At 37.6% G+C, this 13,390-nt stretch overlaps 1 protein-coding gene across 2 annotated transcripts in view; it reads left to right on the plus strand.

Annotated features, from left to right (window-relative positions):
* Positions 1-13,390, plus strand: part of gria4a (glutamate receptor, ionotropic, AMPA 4a) — a 106,422-nt gene that overhangs the window by 35,612 nt on the left and 57,420 nt on the right. For both annotated transcript variants that reach the window (XM_067365003.1, XM_067365002.1), the window contains exons 4-7: positions 4,562-4,746; positions 9,298-9,351; positions 10,046-10,204; positions 12,790-12,957. In XM_067365003.1, the coding sequence (XP_067221104.1) occupies positions 4,562-4,746; positions 9,298-9,351; positions 10,046-10,204; positions 12,790-12,957 (566 nt within the window). The remainder of the gene's footprint in view (positions 1-4,561; positions 4,747-9,297; positions 9,352-10,045; positions 10,205-12,789; positions 12,958-13,390) is intronic.

Genomic DNA, 13,390 nt, shown 5'->3' on the forward strand with positions numbered 1-13,390 from the left:
AATGCTTTCGAAACTTAAGATGCTGTTTGTATAAACAGGTCAGGTTTTTTCTGTGATTTCATTGAACACCGAGATGGCGAGCCTCCCAACCAACCTACGAGAGATACAGACAGAGAAGTCCCGTGCACACCCCTGGTTTGGTGCTTTCTGCTGATCAGGTGGAATCTATTTCATTGAGTACATTCCGATCTGTAGGATCTGTTTTTTTTTTTCTTCTTCCCTTCATCGACTATTGACTGTTGAAATACAGCCTTCATCTACATCTACACTTAGAGACTTTTTGCACACACCAACATTTTTTTCTCACTTTGGCTGACAAAGGAACATTCAGACTGTTATATTGTTTGAAGAGTTGAATTGTTTTCGAATTGTTCGAATTGTACTACTGTGATGTATTTTTTTTTCCTCATTTGTTTCAATTTGGGTTAATCTTTTCTATGAGTAAAATGTAAAAGTGTTGAACAAAAAAAAAACAAACTAATAACCCAAAGATAAGGAAAACTCTTATTAAACTAAAAATAGTGAAACTGAATATCTATAAACTAAATTAGAAACTAAACAACTGAAAGATAAACAATAACTATATAATAACTAGAAGCAAATAGTAAACAGAGCTCAAAGATATAAACAACAACAAAAAAAAACAACAACAACAGGGCATTGAAAAGAAACAATCATTTCATTTGGTTTTATTTATTTTATTTAATTGTTATTGTGACTGTGTTACAATTGTTTTTATTTTTTTTTTTTGCTCAAACAAAATACAAAGACATTTTCAGTTATTATCTGTGTCCTCGTGTGTTCCGGTTACTTACCCTCCTGTAACGAACCTAGAATCTGGTCCAGCGTTAGGTGCTAAGAGCGACCTGTCCCTGTTACAGTAACTTCCATGTTACAATTAACTAATGTTTAACTAATGAACCTTATTGTAAAGTGTTACCATTTAACTATTGCAGGTTTGCATTTCACTGTTTTTATTATTTTTGAGAAATACTGAATGTTTTTGTGCAAGTGAGCTGAGTAAATGTATGTTTACATGTAGTAAAGAACTACAATACCCATCATGTTCACACACAATTTTTCTTAACGTCAGTGACTAAATGGGAAAGCAAAGTAACTTGCATTACTTATTTGAAAAACGTAACTTGGATATTTCACCGTAAATTTAAAAGAAATGTGTTACTTTACTAGTTACTTGAAAAAATTGATCTGATTACATAACTCACGTTACTTATAATGCGTTACCTTCAACACTGCTCACAATTATTAATGAGATCATGCAACTCAATATAAGGTGCATTAAAAGGCATAATTATTGCATTAAAGATACTTATATAATGCATTATATATAAAGGCTTTGTGTTAAGTGTTTGATAAAAAAATAAAATTAAATAATAAAAATAGTTTGTGAGAGCATTTAGTATGAAACAGGAGTCATCTGAATTTGAATAATAATAATAACAAAATATTGTAAATCTTTAAAAATGTTTGTAAAAAATATATATTTTAAAATATTTGTATATTTAAAAATACATACATTAAAACATTCCATAAACTTACGTGGCATGGACGAGACGTTAGCAGCAGATCCTTTAAGTCCTGTATGTTGCTGTGGATTGAACTTGCTGGTCCAGAACATCCCACTGATGCTCGAGTGGATTGAGATCTGGGGAATTTGGAGGCCAGGGCAACACTTTGAACTTCATCATGTTCCTCAAACCATTCCTGAACAGTGTGTGCAGGGTGTTTTATCCTGCTGAAAGAGCCGTCTCCACCAGGGAACAGCAGTGTCATGAAGGGGTGGACCTGGTCTGACACGATGTTTAGGCAGCTCTCAGTTGTCAAATTTACGTCCACAAGAATGGCCCGACCCAGGGTTTCCCACCTGATCATTGTCCAGAGCATCCGTCCACTCCCTCCACCAGCCTGTTGTTGTCCCACAATGCATTACTTACCGGGGTAAATGCTGCACATGTACACGGCCGCCCACATGATGTAAAATAAAACGGGACTCCTCGGACCAGGAGACCTTCTTCCACTGCTCCAAGGTCCAGTCCTGATGCTCGCATGCCCATTGTAGGCACATTCGACAGTGGACAGGGGTCATCATGAGGGTCTTTGATCTGAGCTGTTTGTTGTGAATCGTGGGTTTTGTTTTATCGGAGGTGTAAAAGCATAATTTACGCGACTGAAAGAGCAAAAGTGGGGCTAAGAGACGAAATCTCCTATGACAACTTTCAGTATTGCATACTGGGGCTGGGTTAAAAATATCGATTTCTCAATTTTAATTGATTCTCATTTTTACGAACCGATATCGATTCTTAAATCCCAAGAATCGATTAGTCTAGTCTGTTTTCAGTTGATGAATGAGCAGAATATGCAGCGCCTCCCATCCAATAAATCGCAATAATCTTTGTGCTGTTACTTTTGATATGAAGCAAAGTCTCAGATTTCAAATGACGTCCGTCTTATTATGAGATTCAAAAAATAAATACCGTTTTGGCACTGTTTAATGTGGCGTGACGGATCGCTTTAGCGCCTCAGTTAAAGAGAAGCATGTGATCATCCTCTCCTCCGCTTTAATACCAGTTACAGCGAAATAAACATGCATGAACATCTGAAGGTATGTTAATATATATAGTACAAATTACTGAAATCCGTGTCACGTCTCGTGTAATCGCTCAATCAGTGCTTCAACCTCGGAAAGACGTCAATAAAACAGCTTCAATGTCACGTAACGTCACATTTACCTCAGAAAAACACATTCAGTGTAAAATTGTTCCTAGTTCCTGCAGTGTGAACACGGCAAAATCCGGGTACTGATTGGTCCTCAGCCCCATATGCAGCTGTGTGTTGTGACACATTCCTCCCATAACCGTCATTAAAATTCTGTGTGACTCGTGCCACAGTAGACCTTCTGTTGGCTCGGACCAGACAGGATAGCCTTCATTGCCCTTGTGCATCGATGAGCCTTGGGCGTCCAGCACCCTGTCGTCGGTTTATATTTGTCCCTCCTCAGACACTGTTGGTAAATTCTCACCACCGCTGACTGTGAGCAAACCACAGGCCTTGCCGTTTCAGAAATACTCTGACCCAGTGGCCTTGCCATAACAATTTTGTCAAAATCGCTCAGATCTTTATTCCTGCACATTTCCAACACGTTGCATCCAGAACTGTTAGTTCACCCCAAAATGAAACTTCTGTCATTAACTCCCTCGAAAAGACCTTTGTTCATCTTCAGAACACAAATGAAGATATTGAGCATCTGTGGGATGTGCTGAACAAACAAGTCCGATCCATGGAGGCTCCACCTCGCAATTTACAGGACTTAAAGGATCTGCTGCTAACATCTTGGTGTCAGATACCACAGCACACCTTCAGGGGTCTAGAGGAGTCCATGCCTCGACGGGTCAGGGCTGATTTCGCAGCAAAAGGGGTCCAACACAATATTAGGAAGGTGATCATAATGTTATGCCTGATCGGTGTATTTACTGTGCATGCGTCCAATGAAGTATACTTTGCAAGGCTGTGCATTCGAGGGCTTTAGGAGATGATCAACACTTGTGCATGCCTGTATAAATTCACATACTGTGACTGTTTTTCAAAAACAGTGAGTAATACGCCATACCCTGTGTATGCATGAAGAGTGAGCGGCGAAGCCGTCCGTTCTGTCCACACACAGACTGGGGTTTGTGTACAGAGGATCCTCCAGGTCTCTGCTGGCAGTCTGTGTTTACTCAAAGGACAGCTGGTGCTATTTCGTTATTATTTTGTGTGTGTGTGTGTGAGAGAGACAGCTCACGGTCATCTGTGGTCCGTCTGTGTGTTGTGGTTTGTGTTATATCTGTTTGTCTGAAAAGAGGAACCTGCACACACACACACACACACACAGACTGACACTGGACGCTGCATTTGTCCTGATGTCCAAAGTCCCGCGGTGCGACTAAGGGCCAATTTAAAGGACATCTGTTGCTCTTGGCTGACATAACTGGCACACTGATGCAGAACACACACGGGACATTTGGACAGAAGATGAAGCCAGAGCGCACACACGCAAACACACACCTGTAGAAACACACACACCGTCTGGGAAGGTGAATTCAAAAGTGACAGTAAAGACATTTATAATGTTACAAAAAATTCTATTTCAAATAAATGCTGTTCTTTTGAACTTTATATTCATTGAAGAATTCTGAAAAATAACGGTTTTCAACATTGGTAATGATGAAAAATGTTTCTTTAGCATCATATCATCATATTAGAATGATTTCTGAAGGATCATGTGACACTGAAGACTGGAGTAATGATGCTGAAAATTCAGCTTTGATCACAGGAATAAATTACACTTTAACAGATATTCACATAGAAAACAGATATTTTTAAACTGTAATATTATTTCACTGTTTTTACTGTATTTTTGATCAAATAAAAATCCTTATTATTCCAATCTTAGTCAATCTGTACGAATACACAGATACATATTATATGCATATTAAGGTAAAGATATAATGTAGCATTAGAATATACACACATCGAGTGTTTTTTGTGTTTTTGTTGCTAGGATACGCCATCCTGCAGGCCATAATGGAGAAGGCGGGTCAAAACGGTTGGCAGGTTAGCGCCATCTGCGTGGAGAACTTCAATGACGCGAGTTACCGAAGGCTGCTGGAAGACCTGGACCGGCGGCAGGAGAAGAAGTTCGTCATCGACCTCGAGGCAGAGCGACTCCAGAACATTCTAGAGCAGGTGAGGATGACAGCAAGAAAGCATGTGATTGATTCATCTGTGCATGTTATTCCAAAATGTTTTTATAATCTTTCACCAAAATGTAATAATTATTACAAGTAATTATTTTTAAACTCCTCCAATATTGCACATTTTCAGCATCATAAAAACCCCACAATGTATAAAATAAAATGATCCCCTATATTATTTATTTTTTTTAACATTTATTTGTTTTTCACGGAAATACATCACAATATGGAATAAACATTATTTGTGAGTGTTGACTTTGAAATTATTCTACAATATTTAAAGTGCATTTAAAAATCTACAATATTTAATATTTTTCATAAATATTTCTATTTAAATATTTAAAGTATTTAGATTTTAAAATTATATACTGTAAGCACTTGGAGCCATTTTGCTAACTGACTTTAAAATTAATCTACAATATTTTTCAAATGTAAATATTTTTAAATATGTAGACATTTAAAAATATATTTTAAAAATATAAAGTGTAAAAATATAAACATTAATATTTAAGTATTTCTAATATTTTTTAAATATTTAAAAAAAAAAAGTTTTATAATTTTAGCCGTTTTGCTAAATGACATTGAAATTATTCTAAAAAAAATTAAAATGTATTTTTTTTAATATTTTATGATTTTTAAATATTCAGACATTTAATATTATAAAGTATTAAAAATGTAAATATGAATATTCAAATATTTATAATATTTTACAATGCATAATATTCTACCATTTTTAAAATGTAATTTTTAAAAAACATATTTGAAGATTTTTAAATATTTAGGCATTTAAAAGTATTATAAAGTGTAAAATTGTAAATATTAATGTTTAAATATTTCTATTATTTTTTAAATATTTTAAAACATATGGTTTTATAATTTAAAAAAAAATTTATATAATGCTGTAAGTGCTTTGAGCCATTTTTCTAAACGACATTGAAATGATTCTACAATTTTTTTAAATATATATATATATATATATATATATATATATATATATATATATATATATATAAAATATATAAATACTTAAACATTTTCAAATATATTTTTAAATAAAATATTTAAAAATATATTTGAAATCAGAAATCAGAGAGTCGTTTCACTTACTCACACCAGACTTTCAAAGACCTGTCAACTAATCTTATGTCAACAAACCCGAATGTGCGCAGTGATTGACAGGAAGAGAATGTTTCTGATTGGCTAAAATAGCACAAGCCGCCTCCCTCAGTCATTTGTTGCTGTTTGCAGAGCCACAGCGACAGACTCACAAAAACTATTCCAGTAATATCTCTCAGGTAGCAGGAACAGTTTATGGATGCATTCCAGAATACTAAATCGCTTACAGCACCTTTAAAGGAAAAGCATAAAAACGCAAATCACAGAGAGCTGGAGGGATCACAGAGCGAGACGAACGATCAGTGCTTTCCTTCTCGCCTCCGATTTGTTATTTCCTCTCATCCCTCCTCCTTGCTGCAGAGCTTCTCTCTGTTCCTCACACGCTCTGTCTGTCATGTGAAACTCAGAATAACATGATGTACAGAGAGACGAAACTGCTGCCAAACAACCTGAAACAGACACATCACAGCGAACAGAGCTGAAATTAAAGTGTGACTTTGTATTGTTAAAATGTCGGCTGAGAAATTCCTTTTTATTTGTCAGAAAAAGCAAAACGCGTCATCCGGCTCCAGGTCTTTCGTGAAAATTCCATTACTTCCGCATTTTTGTATCGTCGCCCATGGACCGTTGGATCGGCAGAGGGTTATTAACAAAATGGTTATTGTAAAGGAGACTGTCTGCTCTTTAAACAGCATTATGGTAAAAGTGGAGCACTACTGGTATAAAATACTGTGTTCATCCTCATCCAGTTTAAAATGTTGACTACAAACAGGGAGGTTTTTCAGACTGTCCGTCATGACGTTCTCTCCGTATTCTTTGCAGTCTTTATCCACTGCCTACAACATGCTGGACCCTTCACTGAAACCCAAAGTAACTCATTTCCACTAAACGTTTACACTTTGAATTCTTGCACTTGGAAAAAAAAACACCATTATTATGACTAAAAGTTTGCTAAGAAGTATTTCCTACTAAAGCCAGGTGGAATTAGACTGGTCAAGCGTACCCATAGCAGACTGGTGGGAGTGGCCTCGGAGGGCAACATGCCCAGTGCATTATGGGTGTTGAAGTTTTCCTACCTATTTGGTAAAATGGAAGACGACAGCTTTTTTTCTCTAGTTTTCAGGTAGCACCGATTTCAATTTTTTTCGCCTTTCTACTGTATAGGCAGCCAAGTTTTATTGAAAGCCCATTTTGCAAGTGGCAACATCTTACACAAATTCACAAATCGTGCCTAACGACAACCATATTGACAATACAGCAGTATCTCTCATTACTTATCTTCTTCTACGGTCAGTTTTTTGTCTTTAAGGTCAAATACCATCACGACAAAGCATTTTGACATCCAGACAGACTTTGAAGTTATAGTTAAACATCCAGTTTAATGCCATTTTAGTACTGAGGTGTGTTGCTTTCACAATAATGCAGGAATATTCACTACCATTTACAGGTTTGGGGTCAGAAAGATTTTTCTGAAAAGAAAATGAGCACTTTGATTCAGCAAAAACGCATTCAATTGATCAAAAGTGACAGTAGGCATTTATAATGTCACAAAAGATTTCTATTTCAAATAAATGCTGTTCTTTTGAACTTTCTATTCTTCAAAGAATCAAGTATGACTGTTTTCACAAAAATATAAACACTGATGATAATCAGAAATGTTTCATCATATAAGAATGATTTCTGAAGGATCATGTGACAAGTAATGATGCTGAAAATTGGAATAAATTACATTTCACATTTATTTCAAACTAAAATAATATATATTTTTTTAAATATGACTGTATTTTTGATCAAATAAATGCAGTCTTGCTGGCCTTCTTTCAGAAACTTTTGAACGCTAGTGTACATTAAAAGGGACCTGTGGCCTAATGCCGTTCTGGAGCGCTAATGATGTTGAACTCGAGCAGCAGCCGGAGTCACAGCGCAGCTCTCTGAGTGTCTGATCTGTGAACTCTGCGATGGCGGGGCGTGTTTGATTGTTGCATGGTCCGTCTGTTCCTTAGGCAGACCTCTAAAGGTGCCCATCTATCAGCCTGACAGTACATTTGGCAAATACAAGCAGACACACACACACACACATACCGTCTCGCAGTTGGACATAGTCAGGTACAACATCAACAGAATGTTCTCTCTCCACGACCTGCCAGTCCTGCCAGCATGTTCCTTGAGCAGATGTGGATCTGGCATCAGCAGCCGCTGATCTCGCAGACACCTGTTGCACACTAGAATCTTTTAGATGCCATGGATCCCCAAATATGGCCCCTATCCTGAAATATAAAAAATGTATACACTGAAAAAGTAATATTATAAATCTAAAATTAAGTTATATTATTATATATATCTTTCTACTCACTATAGTAATGCAAAGTTAAATGTATTATTTATTTATTTAATCAAATGTTTATTTTTATTTTATCAAAATGTGTAGTTTATTTTTATTCTAATTTAATCTATTTAACAGATTAATAACTATTATTTTTATTTTAATCACATTTTTATTCTTTTATCTAATTTATTTAATTGTATTTTTTTATTTATTTAGTTCATTATTTATTTATAATTTTAAAAAAAATATTCTTGTTTTTCTCTAGACTTCTCCTTCTGACCCCCAGTTTAAAAATCCCTGCACTAGACAAAACTCTAGCATGAAACTGAACTTCTGAAAGCACAAGAAATGGCTCCTTATTAAATCACGAGTGTAATTTTGAATCAATTTGGCCACGACACATGAGATATTGAACGATTTTTAACTCTGCTGACAAGAAGAGGAATTTACTGAACAGTAATTCAAAGAAATAGAGCACTTTATCAGCGCCGTTGGTTCAGGAAGTCATTTCCCATTCATTTCTTCCATCGGGATTTTTAAAAAGTCTTCTTTAATAAGATATAAGCCATAAACCAAACCAACCGGCTATGAGGAGAATCACAACATTACAAACTTTGATTTGAAGCAAAAAAAAAAAAAAAGTGTTTGAAAATCAGACAAAAACACAAAGGTACAAGACTGTGTACCCACTGCGACAAACAAGAACAAATGTAGGGCGGGGCTTGATTTTGTCCGTGGGGAATTGATTGGATGGTTGTGGTTTGCTATTGGTGGATCTCATGTGAGTGACAGGTTGCCCCGCCCTCATCGCTGCAAAAGGGACGGGAAGTTGTTTTGATTCAAGATGACAAATGATTTAAAATTAATGATGTAAACGGATAAAAAATTTAGAATAAACACTGCAATTTCCATAAAAACAAGAATTGTCCATTTTGATTTTAAAAAGCGTTTCTGAATGGCACACAATGGAATATAAACTCTAAAATACAAGGTGATGTGTGGATGTTTGTTAAAATGCACTTTCCCAAATATAGGTAATAAATCTGTAGGCGAATTCCTGAGAATTCAGTCATTTCTTATATTTCTTTCTCTCTCTCTCAGATTGTGAGTGTCGGGAAACATGTGAAAGGATACCACTACATCATCGCTAACCTGGTGAGTTCTGGCACTGGTTTATCCAGCTCAGTGAGAGAGAGAGGCAGTGATGGAGCGCTAGAGGAAATGAACTAATGTAGAGGACAGCATGTCCTCTGGCTGTAATTCTCTGTGATGGAGCTGAGCGATGTGCCACTTTACTTTCCTGAATAAAACCCGAGACTAGAATTACATGTTGGCACGTAACTCATTCTGCATCATTTGTGCTCCAGACATTCCTCAAATCGCGCGCGTTGTTGAGGAGAGTGTGCTTTCAGATGCACCGTTTTCACCTGCTGGGCGATAAAACAGGATATCACAGAGATTTGAGAGTGCCTCACTCTTTTTACTTTGTTTATTAAGAAACCACCTAGCAACTATCTTCAAAACCCAACTGTAAAAATCTATTTGGATGATAAATTCATCTGAAATGGTAGTTAGTCTCAAGGAATTTGCAGTCTTGTCAGTTTCGGAGATGGACCGCTGAACCTGCACTTTGTTATGCGTGATTTATCATTGCTTATTTGTGCTGTGCCTTAACACATTCTGTGCTGACATTTGTTAGTGTGTCAGCATCTGGGATATTAAGAAATGTTGTAACTCACTCTGCCTCACATTCGTCCTATCAATCTCCTGTTCTCCATCTTTTTATCTTTTTAGTGAATCGGCTTCATTCGCCCTCACTCTAATTTCCTCTCTGTCTTTCTCCCGACAGGGTTTTAAGGATATTTCTCTTGAGAGGTTTATGCATGGCGGGGCAAACGTAACTGGTTTCCAGTTGGTGGATTTCAGCAAAGCAATGGTGATCAAACTAATGCAACGCTGGAATAAACTAGACCAGAGGGAGTATCCAGGTTCTGAGAGCCCTCCCAGGGTAAACGCAAATACATTTACAACATAATTAAATGCAAATGCAAACACCAATAAAACAAACATCACGAATTGAGAGCGTCATTTATTTGCACATGCCTTTAAAGACTTCGGTAACAGCTGAAAGATGCTTTGTGCTAAACACTACTAAATGTGAATGAACAGTTTTTACACAGTAATCCTCAATGACGAAATACATGACTAGAAAAATAGTCTGCAGGTGCATTTGAAATATTTGAACTAATCATCTTGTAATCAATGTCATTTCAGTTGTACATTCTGAGTATGAATTATCATATGCAGTAGAAGAAAAGGTTTTTGCCACATGGCTTCTCTCCTGTATGATTTCATACGAGTCTCTTCAGACCAGAGCTATACATGATTTATGAGCTTCTACAACTTTTGACCTCCTAACTGAACTCCTTTCCACAAATTGATCAAAGAAATGAAAACAGTATAAATAAAAATGAATAACAGTTTTCTCTTTGTCTTATTAGGTGCAAACAGTATGTACAACCATAATCAAAGTACTCTCTTAATATTCAAAGTGCAAATATGGACCAAATTTGTCTTCAAGCATGATACAGAGCTGAGAGATGGTTACAACTACACAGTCCAGCCTAAGATAGCTTTCATATTGGAAGATATTTGCATACATCAGGGAGCCGCTTTCAGAATGTGGGGTATTGAGACCGCGTTTGAATGTGCGTTCGCGTTTTACTTTCGCTTTCTATTTCACCATCACGTGTACTCTGTGAATAGAGAGCAGCGGTGTTGAATGTCTACAAGACAAGACTTTTATCAGACGCTTAGGTTCTGTTGTGCAACGAATCCTCCACCATGGTCATGTCAGTCATCTCTTCACTTACACTCATCACGTGATCAGTGAAATCTGATTTCTTCAGCACTACATACTGCAGCTTGTCTCAGATGAGCTGAATGGGACCGTTATCCAACTGAATTAAATGGTTTTAAAAGCAAGACGACAGTGGAGGCATAATGTAAACGTAGCGGTGGCATATTCAATCCTAATTTCACCCTCACACTCCATCATAGCAATCACAAGACAGCTTTTCATCTCGATGAGAAATCTCACCACATTTTAATCTTGCGAGGTCTAGTGGTACGAGATCTCATCACACCCCTATTGAATACATTAGCAGAATAATTCCATATCTACTTGAACAGTGTGTTTTGAAATAGTCCATCTTTGTGCAGCAAATAGCAGGATGGTTTAAATCAGGTCGCAGTTCTGATGCCATAATATTGTCAGACACATGTGGCAGAATTCCAGTCACAGATGTTTAGCCAATCAAACTGTGACTGGGCACATTCTTTGTCAAGCTTTAGCCAATGAGATTCAACGAGCAGCTGCCCAGCAATATTTAAGTCAATTACGCCATGACAGACTGCAGCCGGAGCCACATTTTAATCCGTCTGTTGGGGAATGTGTGAAATGAAGTCAATGTTTACATTGTTTCGATGACTGGGAAGCCAATTTGGTTATCCAAGAGACAAATTCACAGCCTTGAGAGAAAGTGACATTTGCTTTTTCCGAGGAGCACATGGGGGGGAAAAAAAAACATTAAAAATATTAATAAATATTTTTAGACTTTTTAAGAACTAAATGTGAGTGAAACGCTGACACTGCTCAAAACATTACAGTTCTCCCTAACTGGAAAACAATACGTATCTACTCATTAAGACAATTTTTGCTGCATAATCTCACCTCATTGTGCTATCCTCAGCTCAAAAACTTTGCTTTTCCCCTCGGTTGATAACATGGAGATCCTTCTCTACTCCCATTGATTAGCACTTCCACCCTGCAGTACCTGCTATAAATCAGAGGAACATCAAACCAATCTTTACGGGTTCATTAGAGCACACTTTACAGGCAAGAGCCTTGACTACCTCCATCTCTTGCTTGCTCTTGATTTTCTGCATCTCACTCGTTGACTCCCCCTTTAATGATTGTTGTTTGTTTCTGTCTTTCCCTCGATGTTAATTGGATGTTATTATGCCTCTGCAACAACCATAAATCTTCATTTCCGCTGATCAAGTTCATTCATAATGTCTCGTGTCAGTGCAGACCCAGCCGCTGAAACTCGTTCTGTCGTATTTGGCCGGGTTTACTCATGCAAGTAGCATGCTTTTGTATTTGTTTATGGAAATAAGAGATGAAGATCCATTTTGATCTTTGTTGAGGTTGAGCGTTTTTCTTACCGCCAGTGGAACCTCATAAAGAGAAAAACGATGAGATCCCTGCAATGCTTTCCCCAGCAATCTCTCCGAATCTTTACTGCTGTGTAGCAACAATCTGTACTGCTTTACAGCTAAATAGCTTTTCCAGTAACAAGTAGCGGCGTTGCTACATTGCAGTTTTATGTCACATTGCATTACGCACACAGCCTTACTAGCAAGCAGGCAGAGGCAATAATCGATGTGCTCACCTAGAATGCCCTCTCTGTTGCATTTACATCTACTTTATGCACTAAGAAGGCTCAGCATTACATTTGAAATGTGACTATAAACAGGAAGCATGGGTAATGTAGTGTGAATAAAGACACAATATTCCTTTTACTTTTTCAGTACACATCCTCATTGACGTACGATGGTGTGCTAGTGATGGCGGAGGCGTTTCGAAATCTGCGCAGACAGAAGATTGACATCTCTCGAAGAGGCAACGCTGGAGACTGCCTGGCCAACCCAGCTGCTCCTTGGAATCAGGGCATCGACATGGAACGAACTCTGAAACAGGTGAGAGCGGGTGGGATTGTGGAAGACAGGTGAGAGTTGATGGGATGCTGTGAGCCAGGTGAGAGTGGGCGGGAATCTGTACAACAGGTCACAGTGAGCATTACTGTATATATATTATTATATATATATACATTATAGGTGGGATTGGGCGGGACCCTGTACGACAGGTGGGAGTGGGTGGGACTCTGTACAATAAGTGTGTGGGGGTGTGGGTGGGACTCTGTACAACTGGTGAGAGTGGAAGGGAATCTGTATAACAGGTGGGAGTGTGTGGGACTCTGCAACAGATGAAAGTGGGTGGGACTCTGTACAACAGGTGAGAGTGGGAGGGAATCTGTATGACAGGTGGGAATGTGCAGGACTATATAACAAGTGGGGGTGGGTGGGACTCCCACCTGTTATACTCTGTGCAACAGATGAAAGTGGGAGGAAA

The sequence above is a fragment of the Chanodichthys erythropterus genome, chromosome 17 (genome assembly GCF_024489055.1).
Source record: "Chanodichthys erythropterus isolate Z2021 chromosome 17, ASM2448905v1, whole genome shotgun sequence".
NCBI lineage: Eukaryota > Metazoa > Chordata > Actinopteri > Cypriniformes > Xenocyprididae > Chanodichthys > Chanodichthys erythropterus.